The 19,418-nt window shown below is 53.5% G+C and overlaps 1 protein-coding gene across 1 annotated transcript in view; it reads right to left on the reverse strand.

The window, feature by feature from the left end:
* Positions 1-5,051: 5,051 nt before the first annotated feature.
* Positions 5,052-19,418, reverse strand: part of OTOG (otogelin) — a gene marked incomplete at its 3' end in the record, with an annotated part of 86,127 nt that continues 71,760 nt past the window's right edge. The window contains exons 43-56 of the mRNA XM_079928169.1: positions 18,200-18,394; positions 17,787-17,999; positions 17,086-17,190; positions 16,782-16,889; positions 15,996-16,097; positions 13,182-13,280; positions 11,872-11,912; positions 10,586-10,661; positions 10,283-10,461; positions 9,403-9,507; positions 9,100-9,219; positions 7,765-7,810; positions 5,367-5,446; positions 5,052-5,252 (exon numbers count right to left, since the gene is read on the reverse strand). Of these exons, the coding sequence (XP_079784295.1) occupies positions 5,052-5,252; positions 5,367-5,446; positions 7,765-7,810; positions 9,100-9,219; positions 9,403-9,507; positions 10,283-10,461; positions 10,586-10,661; positions 11,872-11,912; positions 13,182-13,280; positions 15,996-16,097; positions 16,782-16,889; positions 17,086-17,190; positions 17,787-17,999; positions 18,200-18,394 (1,670 nt within the window). The remainder of the gene's footprint in view (positions 5,253-5,366; positions 5,447-7,764; positions 7,811-9,099; positions 9,220-9,402; positions 9,508-10,282; positions 10,462-10,585; positions 10,662-11,871; positions 11,913-13,181; positions 13,281-15,995; positions 16,098-16,781; positions 16,890-17,085; positions 17,191-17,786; positions 18,000-18,199; positions 18,395-19,418) is intronic.

Consider the following 19,418-nt stretch of genomic DNA (forward strand, 5'->3'; position numbering starts at 1 on the left):
CAGGGCCACACATGGACAAACAGACCCCAGAGACCTAGGCCTGGAGGAGAAGGCTGAAGCCGGCGCGGGGCAGGTGCTGACACAGCGACGGGAGTGGTGAAGAAAGGGTTAAGGGGTCTGTGAGCAGGATTGGCTCTCCTTTAAGTGAGGGCAGTAAAATCAGCATGTCGCCTCCAATTTGCTCCGGCCTGACCTTGAACGTGAATCATTCCATCACAATGTCCTTATTGATTTCCACAGGAAGAGGATTAAGCCCAGAAAATCAGGGCGGGAACTTGAGCCTGAAGCACGGAAAATGGGATAGTTCTGGGGCTCAGAACCCCTCGTGTTGGCAAATACGTCACAGGGGGCTGCAGACTGGGCAGCCGCCCAGCTCGGCTACCAGCTTTCTGAGCGGCTGGGTCCTAGGCTTCTGTTTCCTTACCTGTCTGGTGTGTGGCCTCCAGGGTTCCCTCAAGCTTTAAGTCATGTGCATAGAGTGGATAGGAAACAGAGGATGGGGATGATGCTATAGATATGCCTTGAGTCTATTCTGGGGTGGTTACTTCATCCTTCTGTACACAACGACAGATTTTGGGACCCTCAGAACCAAATAGGCTGTTCTAAGACCAATGCTGCCATTGAACCAGCTGGCCCAAACAGCCAGGAAGGGCCTCCTCAGTCCTGAAAACCCTTCAGTGTAATGAGAGGGATATAATGGGTGTGTGTGTGTGTGTGTGTGTGTGTGTGTGTGTGTCCCCACATAGAAGCATAAAGGAAGCAGGTCATTCTATGGGAACTGATCCACAATTTCCTTTCTTCATTTAACATATCCTGGAGAGCCCACTGTATCAGTTTACAAAAGGGCTATATAATATTCTACAGTGAGGCTGTACCAGGTTATTTAATCATTCCCTACTGATAGGCATTTAAAGTTGTTACCAATATATATATATATTTTCTTAATATTTATTTATTTGGTTGCGCCGGGTCTTAGTTGCGGCAGGCAGACTCCATAGTTGTGGCATGCAAACTCTTAGTTGTGGCATGCATGTGGGACCTAGTTCCCTGACCAGGGATCGAAGCCGGGTCCCTTGCATTGGGAGCATGGAGTCTTAACCACTGTGCCACCAGGGAAGTCACACCAATATTTTTTAACTTAAGACAATGCTGCAATAAACATCCTGGCACATGTCTCTTCGTACGAATTATTTCTTTAGATGCTCTATTAGTTTCCTGTTGCTGTAACAAATTACCACAAAATTCAGCCTCAGCTTCTGTCATCACATTTCCCCTCTCTGATGCTGATCCTCCTGCCTCACTCTTACAAATACTCCTGTGATTATATTGGGCCCACCTGGATAATCCAGGATCATCTCCCCACCACAAGACCCTGAACCTAATCACATCTGCAAAGTCCCTTTTACTGTGTAAGGGACATATTCAGAGGTTCCTGGTACTAATCTGTGGACATTTTTGGAGGTCTGTATTTCAGCCTACCACAGCTGTCTAGAAATAGGATGGCTTAGTCAAAGGGTGTATGTATTTTTAATGTAAATCAACTCTGTATCAATGAACACTCATATCAACACTATGGGTACCGGCCTTTTTTTTTTTTTGCAGTATGCGGGCCTCTCACTGTTGTGGCCTCTCCCATTGCAGAGCCCAGGCTCCAGACGCGCAGGCTCAGCGGCCATGGCTCACGGGCCCAGCCACTCCGCAGCATGTGGGATCTTCCCGGACCAGGGCACGAACCCGTGTCCCCTGCATCGGCAGGCGGACTCTCAGCCACTGCGCCACCAGGGAAGCCCTGGGTACTGGCTTTTTGAGGGCAATTGGGCAACACTGATTTAGGTTTAAAATCCTCATCCTCTCCTATTTTCCCTCAGTGCAGAGCAGGGTAGCATGCTGGTAGGTGATTTGCTTCTTGTTACTCTTTCACTAGTGTCTTAGCCCAAAAGAGTTGGTTCCCCAGGAGGAAGCTAGGGGAACAGGACTGGGAGTTTTAGCCAAAGGGTTGGTGTGTGAGGTTGACTTCCAGGAGAAGCAGGCAGGAGGGGGTTCCTGGGTGGGGGTTGGAAACCTACAAACACTGTGATTCCAGCAGTTGGTGTGATCATCAGAATCTATGGCCACCTGTGAGTATATAGTGAGGGTGGAGCAGGAAGCCTGGAAACTGCTGCCCACTGGAGCCACGAGGGCCAAGTCAGCAAAGCTGGGTCACCAGTTATAGATAGGCTATGAAGAGCAGGCCTCTGAAAGTCTGAGGCCACCCTTCCAACTAAGGCTGCAGGAAGACGTTTAGGCTGAGGCTGGCTGGCTTGAGCTGATGCCCTCTGCCTGTTTACACAACAGCTAACAAGGAGTGGTCCTGTTCAAAGTCTGCCTGCTTATACATGAATGTAAACAGATGGGAGTAGTAGTGAGGTGAGGGCTGAACAGCCAGGAACACTGGGGTTCCAGCAATGACTAAAGAGCCACCTTTGTCTTAATCTAAACATCTTGCTGTATGATAGAATTAGTATTTTAAATCAGGCTGGTTTTAAAGGCTGGTTTAAAGTCATGTTCTGTTGAACTCAGGGTTCAAAACTCTCTCTGAAAGCTGTTGATATGTGACTTAGGGAGTGTGTTGTGCTGAGAAAATGACTGATTACAAACCTTTAATTATCATCAGTGATGGAGAAGCTTTGCCCCACCCCACCTCTGGCTATAACGATAGGAAATTAAGAAGTATAAAGTATGCATTTAAGGCTATAAATGTCCCTCTAAGTACTTCTTTAGCTGCATCTCACAAGTTTAATGTGTTGTAATTTCATAATCATGAGGATCATAATACTGTTTAATTTCTACTCTGACTTATTCTTTGATCCACTGCTTATCTTAAGAGGCTGTAAAGCTTTCTTTTCTTAAGAGGCTGTAAAGCTTTCTTTTCATTAGGAAAAGTCCCAGGGCTCATGTTAGCAGACAGATATAACATGAGGGGAGACACATATTTGTGAAATAAAAACTAAACTTTCCAAGTGTTAGCTTCACAGGAAATGCTCTACCCCTCCAGGCTGAGTGGAGCCCTTGCATCCAAACATTGAACCAGGCCCTAGTAGTCTCCCCCTCTTATTGGCTGGTGCTTCCTCAGGCTGCCCCTCTCCTATTCCTTCTCAAATGGTTCAACCCAGGAAAGCATTCTCCCATTTGCCTCTTAGTTGTGCCAACAGTACTTTAAAGTTGAAGCGTCACTAACAACCCGATCCCTAGATTCTCCCTAACCTTAGCACAGTCAACAGTAGCTGCAAAGCTTACCGAGCTCTATGAGAGAATAGGGAAATAAAGACAGAAATGTTGAGAGGCCAACATGAAGCGTACTCTCAGGGCCTGACCCGTCCACATCTTGTGTGAGAGGCATCTGTCCCTGGCCCCACAGAGCTCAGACCACTCCTCAGGCCCCTCACCTGGGTGCCAGTTTTCCAGCTCCCAAAGTCCTCTTCCTTCTCCCCACCCCTCCTCTAGGAGCCAGCCTCCTATCAGTTCAATTCAAACCAGCAGATGCCCATGGAGGACCTGCTCTGAGTGGCGCACAGTGCTAGGCACGGGTGGGGCAAGAGAAGTCAGGGTGACCTCCACGGACATAAAATAGGATTTCGTCTTCACAGCTGAAATTCCTTCAGATTCAAAGCAAACCTGACACCTTCAGAGATGCTCAGAGGTCTGATGTCTTCCTGTGGTTTATTGGATATATAAACAGAACACAGATACAGGAACAAAGAGGCTGCAAGAACAGCTGGGGGCCATCCTGGAACAGGGCCCCAACCCCAATCCTAGGGGTACCGGGGCAGCCACACGTCTCCAGACATACAGGGCAGTGCTGGCATCTGAACAACCTCATGTTCATGCCCTTTGGACCCAGCAGCACAAAGTGGTATGTAGGGTCAGAGGGCTACAGGGTGGGGTGTGGAGGGGGCCCTAGGCTGGCTTTAGGAAGGACACACTGGTTCAGAGACAAGGCTCTGAGAAATGCTCAGAGGCGGCTGCACACGCACAGGGCCTGCATTTTCCACTGACTGTTGCTCTCCTGCTGGACAATCCCATGAAGTAGAAAGCTGGGAACTGGCTGAGCCACAGAACTCACACTCGGGCCCCTCCAGAGACCAGCTCTGCTATGTTCTTGGAGAAGAGGCACATTGTAAAGCCAGGGTCTGCCCTTGCAAGCTGAAGGTATCATTAAACACCCTAGGGCCCTCAGAGCGGGGGGCTGTCCACCCACATGGGGATGAGTTGGACCCTCACTGAGGAGGGTCCAGCACAACTCATCTACCACACCTCACCAGAGCCAGCCCACCGGCCAGGGAGGCCGGTTTTGAGGGATGGGAGTAGGTGGGTATGGAGCAGCCGTGGCCCTGCTCTTCTAAATCCTTTCCTGAATTGCAAGGTCAATAACAGAATACCAGGGCATCCCTCTTGGGGCTACAGGGGGCTTGAAGCTCACTGAGTCTACTCCCCAGTCTCCGGAACTGACCTCACAGACATTGGTGAGAGCACGTCGCCTGGGAACCCACCCTCTTTGCTTCTGGGAAGTCCTCCTGGGCAGCGATACACAGACCTGGATGTTTCAATTTAAGTCCCCTTTCCTTTTACTGAGTCTGTGGTTCTTCCGTGGTCAAAAGGGCCGAGAAAGAGAATGGGCCACCACATCTGGCCCCTCCACTGGGTCTTGGGTCCAGCCCTGGTCCCGGCTTCTCAGGAAAACTCTTACCCCCTCTACCAAAGCACTGCAGCCAGAGTCCCAGATGTGCAGGGGCTGATGCCCCTGACCGAGGGCCCTTCCCAGACCTCAAGCCAGGGACAGAGCTGAGTTCCCTGAGCCCCAGGCTGTGGCACTCTCCCATATGTGGAGGAGGGGGAGCCCAGAGAGGGAGCCAGGATGGGCCGGTGTGGCCCGTCCAGTCACTCTCTGTGTCTCTGCCCGCCATTCCATGCTCAGCATGTACCAGCTCTCCACACCTTTAGTGCCCCCTGTCCACCCTACACTGGGTCAGCTGGAAGCAAAAAGTGGTCCAGCCCGCCCCAGCCCGCAGGCCTCAGGACCACTGGCAGGCACAGTCCGTGGGCTCCTGCACTACGTAGGGCACCCAGGTGGCGTTGGCGGCACAGAAGAGCTGCACAGAACGCCGCTGCAGGCCCACCTCGCGGCAGCACTTGCAGAAGCGGGCGAAGATGTTGATGTTGTAGTTGTAGATGCTGGCGGACGGACACCTCCCATCGCAGGACACTAGGTTCACCTGGAGACGGGCAGGCCAGTGAGGCAACCTGTGTGGCTTCCATCCCCCAGAGCCCCCCATCCCCATCTTCGGCTGCACCCCGCCCCCCCCCCCCGCCTTGCGGGGGCCACGCACAGGGGTGCTGCTCCTGCAGTCATTCTTGCGGATGGTCATGCGAATCGTCACCTTCTTGCAGGAGCGTCCGTCCTCTTTACCTGGGGGGACAGGGTGGGTGAGGCAGCTGCGGCCGAGAAGTGCTCCCGGGGCAGCAGGCTGGGCCAGACTGGGGCAGTTAGTGTCATGCTGGAGGGTCCCTCTACCAGAGTTAGTGCCCATGCATTAGAGCCCCTCCCTTTTAGCTCAGTGCCCTGGAAGGAGGTGGAGGTGACAAGGCAGGGGAGATGGGTGAGACAGGGAAGGATGCCAGGGACGGCCTGGGGACTCTGGGCTAGGGAAGACGAGGATTTGGGGACGAGGCAAGCTGCCTGCCCACCCCAGCCCCAAAGCCTGTCTCTAATCCACTGGCGACCCTGGATGTCTCCTCTCCCCGCTCTGAGCTTCAGCTCAAGCATTAAGATCCCGCAATTGCCTGAGTGAATGGAAACCCCAGTCCCTAGCACGGTGCTCGCACATAGCAGGATCACTCGGTTTCCACAGCTATCAAACAGGACAGGGCCGGGAGTCACCCACCTCACACGGCTGTTACAGAGATGGAACCTGATAAGCACACAGTTTCTTCTGCCTGGACCATGCCTCCCAAAGACAGCCAATCACATGGCTCACTTACACCCTCCCCTGCTCAACTACTGCCTCACCAAGGCCTCTCCTGATCTTCTTCTTGAAACTACAACATCCTGCCTCCACCCAGCCTCCCTCCCTGACCCCTCCCTTCCTTATTTCTATCCAGGGCACTGTCACCTTCCTGAGAGACACCCTTGCAATGATGCTCTTGACATGTAAGCTTTAGGGTCTTCCTTTGCACAGCCTCCTTCCACAATTTGTTGTGAGTTCTCTTGTTCTAAATAAATCTTCACTTTCCTACCTCGGTATGGATTTGTAAGTTTGTGTTCTTTTTCTTAATGAAGCCCCCCCCACCACCAATTGCATAAATTTCAGCGCCCATAAAACCAGATGCATCCATCTTACTGTAATTTCACTCGCTCTTCTGTCTCTCCTATTAGAACGTCAGCTCTATGGGGCTGTGTCATTTATGCTGGGTCTACAGTGCCTAGAACAGGGCCTGACGTATTGGTGCTAAATAAATATTTGCCAGATGCATAGACTCCCTCTGTGACACCGGGGTGCCTGTGGGAAATGGGGTGGAATCCCCTCTTCTGGCCTCTGGGTTTCACCAAGTAGGTTTCTGACCACACCGGCTGGAGGTCTCCTGGCCAGAGCTAAGTTCACTTTTTCCTCCCTCTCTGCTCCCAGGAGACAGGAGAACTGAGAAATGTCCTGGCCATGGCCTCAGGGTCCTGGACTGAGACCAGCTGAGTAACCAGCAGTAGCAAAGCAGTGGTTGCATTGGGCACTGGGCACCAAGAGAGCGGGCACTGCTGAAGCATTCCCATGCAAGCCCAGGGGTGCAGCGTGCTACCCAGCATGCACTGCTGGCCCTACAGCCTTTGCCAGAGGCAAGGAGCAGGGGCACCACACTCCCCTCCCCCACCCCCAGAGCTCAGGGCCACCTAGCAGAAGGGACATTGGCAGAAATAGCAACGCGGCTACACGCCTCCAGTCCCGCGGGCTTCCGAGAGGAGTACCTGGGTGGCAGTGGACACTAACCCGTGGAGGAGAGGCGGGGCTAACGGGGACCACAGGAAACAGGGTCCCCGGGGAACCTGGGGAGAGGGACACGGGTCACAGGGAGCACACGGGACATTCAGGGAACATTGAGGTGTGGGTCAGAGATCAGCCAATGAGGCACTGAGCCCAGTTTCCTTGGAACATGTGAAGTGAACATAACAGGGTCCAAAATTCTCCAAGGAAAGGCTGAGGGCCCTGGGGGATGGGAGGCATGCGGGCAAAGGTCCTAAGGCTGATTGGAACATGACGCACATGCAGTTGGGGCTGCGGGTTCCAGGGGCCAGGGGTGAGGACAGACGCACCGAGCTCTCACTCAGACTCAGTCTGGGAGCCCATGGGTCTGAAGCCACCTCCATGACACGGCTCCTGACCACAGGGAGAATTCATGTGGGGGCATCGCGGCTGGAGGTCATGGCAGGCCACGGCAGGAGGTGGCAGAGCAGCTGGTCAGTTACTGACCTCCTGGACCCAACATCCCAATGTCCCGTCTCCAACAGGAGCAGAGGCCTTTTGTCGGGATAGGGATGTGAGCATGGCCCCTGCCCACCTGCAGATCTGTGTCTGTGCCGTGAGCCCCATGGCGGGGGTGTTATCCCTTCAACTACTCACCCCTGAAGAGCCACCACTGGAGGCGCCAGGCCAGGAACCTGGCCCTCTGAGCCCCAACATGACACCTTGTCCCCCCCACCAGAGCCCCTCACCCTTGGCCTCCGCCATGCTCACTCACATGTCCTGCAGCATCCTTCCAAGGAAGGTACCACCGAGCCCCCAGCCTAGAGGGAGAGGAGGAGAGGTGGGTAGGAGACCACATACTAGGCCAGGAGCCAAGAATCCCAGCAAGAGGCAAAAAGACTGCTAGAGTCTAGACTCCTTTCCTCCCATGATGCTCCAGGGCAGGAGTTCCAGGCCCCATTGTCCATCAGGCCCTGGCCAGAGGGGGAAGGGGCCCCTGAGCTGGCCACTGAGAGCCACAGGGGCTAACGCAATTGGTTGGGACACTGGCACTGAGGCTGGAGGCTGGGTAAAGATGGTGCAGGGCGCCAGGGCCTCCTGTTTTTCCAGTGGCAGCTCTCCTTATGCACCACCCCCCCACCCAGTACTGTCGTCCGCCTTAGTGTTTCCTGCACAGAGGGTCAGGGAGGGAAGGGGTTAGGGACTGACCCACTTGGGTCAGTGGCCTGGGCTCTATCTCAGCCCTGGATAAGCTACCCCTTTGCTCTGGACTTAGTTTTCCCATCTCTAAAGTGGGGCAATGATTTCTGATAGCCCTCCTCCTCTACTGTGAAATTGATAAAATGATGGATGTGACAGTTCTTTGTAAATAAGTGTGTGTGTTTGTATGTGTGTGTGAGCATGGGTCTAAGTATATGTGTGTGGTTTTGTGAGCACATACATGTGTGTACATGTGTGATTTTGCATGTGTGTGTCTGTGTGGAGAGAATGCTTGGATGTGTGTAATTGTTTTCTAAGTGAGACCAGAAATCTTTAAATGCCCAATATTAACGTCAAGAACTCTAATAATTCAACAATAACCCCAAACCCTCCAGGAAATCATTTTCCTTGAGGCGTGCCCATAGTGACAGCTGTCCATGCTAGTGCTGGACCCCTGTTAGCCCATCGCAGGACTGAACTGTGCGTCTGCGTGGTGTGTGCGTGCAAGCGTGCCTTGGCGTGTGACAGTGCGTGGTATGTGTACTGGCTTGCCGAGGTGTTAACGTCCCTGTGGAGTGTGTGGTGCCTGTGAGCAGCTGACTGCCCGTGTTGGTGTGTATGTGAGTGTGCCTAGAACATGCGACAGTGTATGTCTGCGTGCATCTGGGCATGGCCCTGTGAGGTGTGAGGATGTGGTGTGATGCGTGAGGATGTGGTGCGATGTGGTCAGAGCAAAGATACACGGAAAGATGTGGAGTTGGGGTGGCAGGGCAGGTCCAGGCTCCAAGGGAGCCCTCCTTCCACAGCCCCCCACACCACAAGACACCCCTGCCCCTACCCACCACCACCACTAAGACAGCTGCTGCGCCTGGCTTTAGGCCATGCTGCACGGGAGGCGGCCAGCACTGACCTTGGCACACTCGGTCTCGTTGAGTGGTGGGCAGGTGATGGGCGAGCGGACGAGCACGGCGCCCAGGGGCGTGCTGCTGCAGTGGTGGCGGGTGCAGTCTGCGATCCAGGATGCCCCGGGCTAGAGGGCACAGAGGTAGCCAATGGGGACCTGTGGCCGATGGCCCTAGTGAACTGATAGGGCACAGCTCCGAAGACAGGTGCAGCCCAGGACCTGGCACTGCCCAGGACCCCATCTGTTCCCAGCCCTGGGCCCTGGTCCTAGGTGTCCCCTCCCGGGATGCGCAGTTAAGGGGCTGCATACCAAGAACAGGGAGGTGGTGTCATTGGGGAAAGTGAAGAGGCAGGACACGTTCCTGCAGGAGCCGCAGCAGGTCGCCAGGTCCCTCGGGTGCTCATACTCTTGGTTCTGCAGGACAGGGAGAGTCGTGACGGGCCTCAGCCACATACCCACCTCCACCCTCCTGCCTCTCCCACTGTCTGCTTGTCCCTAAGCCCAGAACCCAGAGAAAGGCCCCCTGTAGATGCTCAGAAAGGAAATTCCCAGCCTCCTTGCATCTCAGGCAGGAAGGTCATCCTTATATCTACCCTGAGCCTCAGGGTAGATATAAGGGTAGACAGCAGGTCCTAAACCCAGCCCCAGTGGACAAAGAGATGGCCTTGCTGGTAATTAAGGATGGCAGTTTTGATTCCAGATAGACTTTAGTTTGAGTGCCAGTTCCTGTGGCAATTTTGACAAATGGCTGGACTTCCCTAAACCTCAGTTTTCTCATCTGAAAAATGGGAATAATTCCAATCCCTTTTATTCAACTCATACTTATTTAGCCCTTAATAGAAGCCAGTCACTGCCGTAAGTACTGGGCACGTATCAATGGAAGCACTCAGCAAACGGTAGCAGTACAAATCAAGAGGATAGGGACCGCACCAGGCATAAGTAGGTGCTCAATAAATGTGAGCTTTCTCTGTCAAATGCTCACCCTTGCCAGGCCTTCACTCTTGCTGTTCCCCTCCTGGCCTCAGCACTTTCCACAGAGGTCTCAGAGGTCTCCCCAACGCCCACTCTCTAGACTCATCCGAAGAGCTTGGTGGAGCTTGAAGGGCCCCTCTGATTCCCAGAGCACCAAGGGTCTGCAGGCCAGCTCCCCATGGCCCCCCACAGCCCGTCCTGCGCCGCTGCCCCCTACCGCCTCGCAGTGGACGTCACACAGCACGGAGGTGGTATTGATCTGGTAGAAGCCGGTAAGAGGGTCGAGCACGGTGGTGCAGCGGGATGTGTGGCACACGCCTTCTGCCGAGACCTCCACCACCGTCTGGCCCAGCTGCATCACCCCCAGCTCGCGGCTCAGACACACGGGGGCATTCACTGGATGGGCAAGCAGGCGGCGACAGTCACCGAGAGCCCAGCGCCCACACTGGCCCCAGGCCGGCTGGCGCCCCCCTGGCTCACTCAGCTTGCCCCGCCTCCCCGGCTCCCCCTCCCCACTCACCGCACTCGTATTTGGTGCAGCCACACACGTTCTCCGCGCTCTGCATGAACGCCTCGTCCAGCTGGGACATCTCCCACTGGGTGGGCAGAGGCCGTTAGCACCCCAGGTGAGGAGACCCAGCCCCACCGGCGGGAGCAGCCTGCCACCTGGGGCCCTCTCTTGTCAGTGGTCTCCTTGCAGTGGGCGGGAGTCGGCGGCGGGGAGGGGCTGGCAGGCCTGTTAGCCAGGGGGGCCCTTGGCACCCTGTGAGCTCAGTCACCCTCCCTCGAGGATGTCCATGTGGCTCCCGAGCCTCCCCGCGTGTCCTCTCCCGGGCCTCAGGACTCCCCTGTCATTCTGAGCACCCACTGGCCACATCAGCGAGGGCCCCCTGCATGGCTGCCGGCCCTGCCCGGCTCATACGCTTCCCTTCCTTCTCACCAGTTAAAAGGAGAAGAGGATGGGATGGGGGACAAAATGAGAGAAAATGTGGGCTAGGTGGGAAAGAGGGAAGACTTATAATCCAAAAAATCATGTAGAAAACATAACTTTAAGCATAACTTTCCATTTCTTGAAGTATTTTCACTTCTCTCAGTGGCCATGCAGCCTGGTGGTTAAGGGCACGTTCTCTGGAGTCAGATATCCTGGTTGCAACCCTGGCTCTGTGATTTACTAGCTACATGACCTTAACCTTAGTTTTCTTGTTTGTATAATTGAGATAATCATAGACGCAATCTCATTGGGCTGTCGTGAGAATTAATATGATAATAGACATAAAAGGCCTAGGAAAGTTCCTGGCATATAGTTAGCTCTAGGTAAACATTAGCTACCGTCATGAGTATCACCATCACCATCATCCCTGCCATCCCCAGCAGCAGCAGCATCTTCTTCACCACCACCACCACCATCCCCACCATCACCATTACATCATCACCAGCATCATCATTCCCACCATCCCCACCAGCCGCACCACCCCCACCAGCATCATCATCAGCATCATCACCAGCATCCCCACCAGCATCCCCACCAGCATCCCCACCAGCATCATCACCAGCATCACCACCAGCATCAGCATCAGCGTCATCATAGTACTTAATCCTCACCACAACTCTGAAGCATGATCAGGCCCACTTTACAAGCGAGGGCACTGTGCCCAGACAGCAGAGCTCGGGATGAGAATGCTGACTTGCAATTCAAGGCTCATTGCACTAGATTAAAGGAATAGGGTCTCCAAGAGAAGGGAAAGAGAAGGAAAGAAAAAGGGGGAGGCAGACCAGGGGGGGTGGGGAGGAGCAGGGTCTTCATACCAGATGGCACCGGGGCACTGGGATTGTGTCGCAGTCACACTCTGAAAAACAGGAGGGGACAGGACCCACCTCACCAGAGGTGTCCAGGTGGGAGCCCCCCTGAGCCTCCCAGACCCCTCACTGCAGGTGCAGCTCCTCCTCTAGCTGCCCTCCATCCCGCATAGGGGCTGCAGCTCCCCTGGTTGGGCAGGTGGGGCGTGATGGGTCCAAATGCCGAGCTCCACATAGAATGTGCAGGGAGGATAAACAGGTAGATGGATCAATACCAGGTTCCCTTCCGTCACCTGGGCTTCATCCTTCCCCGTGCTCCGGAGCACATACTAGAGCAGAATGGGGCCTCTCCAGGAAGGAACAAGGCAAGGGTGGAATTTGTGACCATCTGCATTTCCTAAATATATATATGCTCAGCCAGCTGAGCTCTACTCCAAGGCTTCGCCCGTGAGCAGGTCCAGTTCTAAGCTGCGAGGGAGCTGATTGCCGAGGCACCGCTGACTAAAGTAAGGGCTCCAGCAGTTCTAGCTTCAGGAGGAGGAGAAGTCAAGGTCACAGTGGCTGTGAAACACACTTGGGAGTCACCTATTCATGCAGCAAATAGTTTTAGGTGCCTATATGCCGAGATTTTTCTCTGTTCTGGGGACAAAGCCATGGATAAAACAGCTAAAATTCCTGCCCTCGTGAAGTTTACATTCTAGTGAGGCCCTGAAAAAGCAAGCTGGGAAACAGAGTTTCTCAACTTCTTTTCGAAAAACATCTTTTTAAAAAGATTTTTTTGATGTGGACCATTTTTAAAGTCTTTATTGAATTTGTTACAATATTGCTTCTGTTTTATGTTTTGGTTTTTTGGCCCCGAGGCATGTGGGATCTTAGCTCCCCGACCAGGGACTGAACCTGCACCACCTGCATTGGAAGGCGAAGTCCTCCTAACCATTGGACTGCCAGGGAGGTCCCTGAAAAACATTTTTATACAAAGCTCGCAGGTGTTCATTACTGATCACTGCCACTCCCTGCCTGCTTCTCAAAAGGATTTGAGGCGAATTTGAACAAAATCATATTTACTATCAGATGGTTGCAATAAAGACTTTTTAAGGTGGAGAAGTTCCTTTTTGGAACAGGAAGTTGTTTTTTTCCTTCTTTTGTCCTGGGGAGGCAAAGAATGTTCAGCACTCAGGGAGCGGGTGCAGCGGGAGGGCCATTTTGGCGGCTTCCCTCTGGTGACTCTGGAGGGGTCGAATCTGAGCCGAGTGGACAGTGGTGGCCCGGCTCCCCCTCCCCCCAGGGGCCTGGAGGGGTGTCCCTGTGCGGGGACTTACCACAGGACTTGTAGGGGCAGCAGCGGTCTGGGCTCCACACCTCCACCAGGACAGTGCCCATGACACACTGTATGTGGGGACAGCGGAAGCTCTCACACACTGCATGGGCAGGGAGGCAGGGGACACGTCAGCCACAGACACCTTGGAGCTGGAATCCTCAGAAACACTCTGGCTAAGGAGGGGTACCTCCTAGCTCCTCCGAGGTCCCCCCAATGTCCTCAGACACCCTCTGAGGTCCAGAGGAGAAGACTGGGCTACTGAAGTCTCCCCGTAGAACTATATCGGGAGGCCCTCGTTCTGCCCTGGGAGGCACTAGCGACCTGACAGTGTCAGAACCTTAAATTCACTCAGCTGGGCCTCCCTCCCTTGGATGCTGTGTCGCCCTGAGAGAAGTGGTCAGAGGGGAGCCAGTGACCAGGTGAAGCTCCGCTGATGGGACAGTTTCTCTCTAAGAAGAACACGGCTTCTCCTGCGCTGTGGAGACGTCACCCTCTTGTAGCCCACCTGGAGCCTGCTCTGCTACAGCAGATGCTACACTGTAGGGCTCACACTTCCCTTCTTCCTGCTCTCCAGCCAGTCCCCTCTTAGTTTAGGATTCCTCGGCCATTCTCATTTATTGAGAGACCAAGGCAAGGAGCAAGGAATCCCTGGACACACCTTTTTGGTGGAGAGGGGAGGTGCCAGGGTCAACGCTGAAGGTGAAAGATTGTAAAACTTATTTGATTTACAAAAAAAAATTACTGGCACAGGTAAGGAGTATTAATCAGTGTTTCAAAAACATAAGAGGTAGAGGGAGAAGGACATTTGTATAATGTCCAAATAACCGGTTACTTTCTGGTTGAAAGAGGAAATTTGTAAATGTAAGATGGACAGATCAGACAGCTACCACCCTAATCCAGGGCCAACGTGAACCTCGGTTAGAGTGGCTCAACCACAGAGCACGCGTCTCCTGGTGTGATGTCCTATGAAGCTCGAGGACAGTGTAGCCAAAGATTTTTAATTTGAAGCCACCAAGTCTTGGATCTAATTTCCAGTTTACAGGAAGCACAGTGGACAGAAGAGCAAGGTAAATGGTTCCAAGAGGAAGAAACGAGATAAATCCAGAACATGAGACCTTCTGCAGGACCATAGCCCAAACTCTATAATTTAGTATCATACAGAAGAAAGAACATGTGCTAGATTAAAAGACATTTAAGAGACATAATGTTAATGTGTGGATCTGGATGGAATCCTGGATTGAACAGACCAGAAAAACCATGGACTGGCATGCTATGACTTGAAAATGTATCAACATGAAAGGTAAACATCATTAACTGAAAATACCTGGCTAAAAAAGAGCATGTACAGTATGACCTCATTTTGGTAAAACAGACTTACCTAAAGGGGGAGAATATCTAGAAGGATCTGTACTGAATTGGAGGATACTGACAATGAAATGGCTGGGAGGTAGGAAAATAGTGTTTTCATTTTCTTGTATTTACTTGGATTCTGTACTTTCTACAAGGCTTTGGTAGTGCTTTTGTAAGAAAAGTATAATGAAGACTGGGACAAGGTAATAATATCGATGGCCTCTGTTTATTGAGCACCTACTGTATGCCAAGCACTGTTATATTAAGGTACTATGTACACAGCACACACTTTACATATATTATCTCTAAGCTTCACAACAGCCCCTCGAGGTACATACTATTATCACCATTACACAAATGAGGAACCTTGGCTCAGAGAGGTTGTACACTGCCCCAGGCCACACAGCTAGTAAATGGCTGGGGCTCAAAACGCTGACTGACTCCATATGCCTGTACTCACTCCACGTTGCCGGAGTACTTTATGAGAAACAGGAAGAGGGAGGCTGAGGAGGAGAGATGAGGAGAGAGGCTGGAGAGGAAGGACACTGATCCTCCCCTCAGATGAGCTTTGTAAACACTTTATGACAAGCGGCCTCTGAGCCCCCAGGTGGAGCTACTTGGTCGGGTATGGCCAAGCCCTTTGGGGAACTCTCAGTGGGAGCCTACATTGTTTCAAAGTTGGTTCTTGACATTGAACCAGTCGGGGTTGCCCTTGGGGTATCCTGGAGGAGGCCCCGCCCTACACTGCTCTGTGCCAGTGCAGTCTACCTGACATCTTTCCTACAGTCGGTAGGGAAAGGAATTTTTGTAAATTAAGTCATATTGAAACTTAAACATTTTGTTAATTTTCATCCATTAGGTTTGCTTAAAGTCCGTGATGCTGGCTGTACTATGCTTATTAGGCACAGTTAAGGTACAGTACACTGTGCACAGTATACAGTACTATGTTAAGGTACATCCTACACACAGGTGTCATGTCCTGTAAAACTATCAGAAAGGGCTCACTTTTATTCATCATTGCAAAATAAAAGAGCTTCAGAGGCTTTAAAATACAGCCGCGTGCAGGTACTATGGTAACAGTGGCGAAAGGGACCCCGAGGCAGGAGCCTTGGGTCAGTCAGTGAATGAGGACTGTGGATCCAGGCCGGGAGAATGAGAGTAGACTAAGCATTTGTCCCTCAACCCAGGCCTCCCCCTGGCCCCTGGGAGCCTCCATGGAGGGAGCAGGGACTTTCCTTAGGAAGCCTCAGAGCCACCTATGTGACAGCCTGTACCCCTGCCATCCAGCTCCCAGGGCCTGGCCCAGCTTCCTTGGGTGGGGCCTCCTTCCATTGCTTCCCCAGAGCTCGCCACCTGGGGGCTCCCTGTTGCCCCCTGTTGAACTCCCATTGGTCCTAGGGTGAGGACTCTGTGAAGGTCCCTGGAGCCCCTTCCGGCCCTGGCCCCCACATCCAGCAGGACTCACCACACTGGTACAGAGGGCAGCAGAGCTCCGTGGTGTTCCTGTCCACAGTGAGCGCCTCCCCTTCCTGACACTCAGGGATGGGATCTGGACAGTCGCCACAGACTGAGGGGAGAGAAGGGCACCGCTGTCAAAGGAAGTACCTCTCCTGGGGAACATGGTACAGAGCAGGTTGCTGGGGGAGGCACCTAAACCCCAGGTGTGACAGGAGCCAGACTCATAGCATTACCGAACCAAACTTGGGTCTGCTCACCTGTGTGCAGTACCGCCAATCTCCTGACACTGGCATGGGATGAAGGAAAGGGCAGCGCTTATTGCAGGCGCCGAGCAAGGAATTTGGGTCTTTTGAGCATTAGCCACCTGTTCTCCTTGCTTGGCACCTGCAATAAACGCTGCACTTTCCTTCATCCCATCCCAGTGTCAGTAGATTGGCTGTACTGCATGCAGATGAGAGGACGCAAGTTTGGTTCGGTAACACTAGCAATGTTCCACAGTCCTGTGTGACCTGTCCTGGAGGCAGAACCTGGAAGTTCTCTCTCACAACCACCTAAACTCTTACACTGAACAAGCACCAATTTTCTTGTGCTCAGTAATGTATGGGGTGAAGCGGTGGTCGTTTCCTCTTCTTCCTACACTTCCTTTTGGACAGAGGTCTCACCCTTCTCCCCATGCCCACTTCACCAGAAGATCCCCACCCTTTCCTCCCAGCCACCCAGGGAAGCAGGGGTGAGGAAGGAGGTGGCTGTGATCCAGGCATGCATGTTAACGTCTGATGGCATAGCGACCCACCACAGAAGTAGAAGATGCAGCACGAATCCCCCAGGCGGCCCGCAATCAGGGTCTGGTCCTGGCGACAGCTGGGGACCGGCTCTGCCTCACACAGGTCTGGGTCACACTCTGGGGAAAAGACAGAATTTTGGCACTGGGAGCAGACCCTGCATGGCCACACCTGGACCCCCACCCTAGCTCTGCTTTAATCTCCAGCCAGAACCCAGTCCCCAGAGCTGTCCTTGCTCCCCTCGCCCGGCTGCAGGGCTTCCCTGCCCCTGGGTGGTAGGTATCCTCCCCTATCCCCCACGCTGGGACCTCTCACCACAGCTGTAGCTGGGGCAGCAGGAGTCCTCCTGGAAGTGGGTGAGGAGTCGGTGGCCTGGGCTGCAGGTGGGGGCGAGGCCCTCACACAGAGTCTGGTTACACACTGGCCCAGGGGCCACAGGGACTGTCACCTGGAGGCTGGGACTCCCTCAGCCTCCAGCAATGCCCAGCCCCTGGACACCTGGCCCCCAGTACTTCCCCTAGCCTCCAGGACCCATGTTCTTGGAGGGGGCCTCTGAGGGTCACACAGGGTCCAGGACTGAGACAGAAGAGCAATCAGAGTTAACATTCATTGAGCTGGGCCATATGCCCACTGCTGTTCTACTAGACCAGTATCAACTTCTGTCATTCTCATAACGACCCAGAAGGTGGGTACAATTATCAGCCTCATGTTACAGAATTGACCGAGGCACGGAGGATGTTAAATGATCTCCTGAGGTCACAAGGCTGCAAGGTGGTGGCGGGAGCATCCACCAGGCTGCCTGGCTCCAGAGCCCGTGCCTTTAAGCCGTGCCCCACGCTGACTCATAGGGCACAGCTCCCCTACCCCACCGCAGGTCCTCCACTCCCCCCAACACACCCCCATAAGACATTTTCATTTCTCCAGGTCTTATCCTATCCATCAAGGTTAAGAGGCAGAGCTGGAGCCTTTTAACCATCTTACAGTTGAGGTCTAGGGAAGTGCAGGGTGGGACTCACCGCAAACAGTCCCCAGGCAGCAGGGATCCTCGGTGGGCAGGAGCAGAGCCACCTCCCCGAAGCGCGGGCAGATTTCAGGGCGGGGCTCTGGGCAGCCTGGTCCCACTGGGACGATGGTGTCCGGAGCTTGGCACTGGTGCTGAGAGCAGCCACTGAGGGAGCTGTTCCAGGTCTCCCCCAGGGCCCGCGGCACCCCCGTGCTGTCCGTGCAGGCTGCGGTGGGCATGGCGGGGTGCAGGGGACTGAGGAAGGTGGGGAGACCCAGACTGTCCCAGGCCAGACCCTCCCTGGGAAACTGATCACCCCCAGAGTAGACCTGGAGGGATGCAGGGGGCCTCAGCCATGGGTAGCAGGAGGGTGAAGGAGACCCTAGGTTGAGGAGAGGGCCCTGCCCAGGGAGGGCAGGAACCTACCGCACTTCTCCTCGGGGATGCAGAACCCCGAGCGGCGCCGGTGCAAGATAGTGCCCTCAGAGCAGACACAGGCCTCGCCCAGCACCTGGCACTGCTCTGGGTCCAGCGGGCCCAGCAACCCATCCTGGCACGTCTCAGGGGGCTCACAGGCTGCCACACATGCCTGGTATGTGGAGTCGCTGGGGCACAGGAAGGCTGCAGGGGCACAGCAGCAGGCACCAGCCTGAGCTCAGACCCCAGGCAGAGTGAGGAGGGGGCTCAGAGCATCATCTGTGCCTCAGCAGAGAGTGCAAAGGGTTTTAGTGTCATTGCCTCCTTCCTCTAGATCAGGACCCAGCAAAGCACAGCCCACAGCCCAAATCCAGCCTGCTGCCTGTTTCTGCAAATAAAGTTTTATTGAAACACAGCCACACCCATTCATTTACCTCTTGTATCTGGCTGCTTTTGTACTACAAGAGCAGAGCTGAGTAATTGTGACAGAGACCATATGGTCCCAAAAGCCTCAAATATTTACTATCTGGTCCTTTACAGAAAACATTTGCCAACCCCTTGATATAGATCAGTGTTTCCAAACTTTTTTTTTTTTTTTTTTTTTTTTTGCGGTATGCGGGCCTCTCACTGGTGTGGCCTCTCCCACTGCGGAGCACAGGCTCCGGACGCGCAGGCTCAGTGGCCATGGCTCATGGGCCTAGCCGCTCCGCGGCATGTGGGATCTTCCTGGACCGGGGCACGAACCCGTGTCCCCTGCATCAGCAGGTGGACTCTCAACCACTGCGCCACCAGGGAAGCCCTCCAAACTTTCTTGATTGTAAAAACTGGATCTCACGTTGTGGTCCAATATACACGTGCATGTAAACAGCGCTCCTCAAGCCACTATAAAAGAATCACTGAGAGCTTTTGCAACACCATGGCTGGGATCCCACCTCGGACCAACTGAATTAGCATTTCTGATTGTGGGGTCCAAGCATGAGTACTTTTTGAAGTTCCCTGGGTGATTTCAAAGGGTAGCTGGGATTGAGAATCACTGATATATTGAAACAAAAAACCTTTTCACAAGACAACACTTAATCATTCTAGGTGCAGAACATACGAGTATTTTTTATTCTATTGCATTTTAAAAATGCTGATGCTGACACCCAGATCAGTGGGTATGCTGATTTCATACCCACTGAGTTGGGATTTACAGTTTGAAAAACACTACTCTAGATGATTTTGTCTT

This window comes from Stenella coeruleoalba, assembly GCF_951394435.1.
Source record: "Stenella coeruleoalba genome assembly, chromosome: 8".
NCBI classification, from domain to species: Eukaryota; Metazoa; Chordata; class Mammalia; order Artiodactyla; family Delphinidae; genus Stenella; species Stenella coeruleoalba.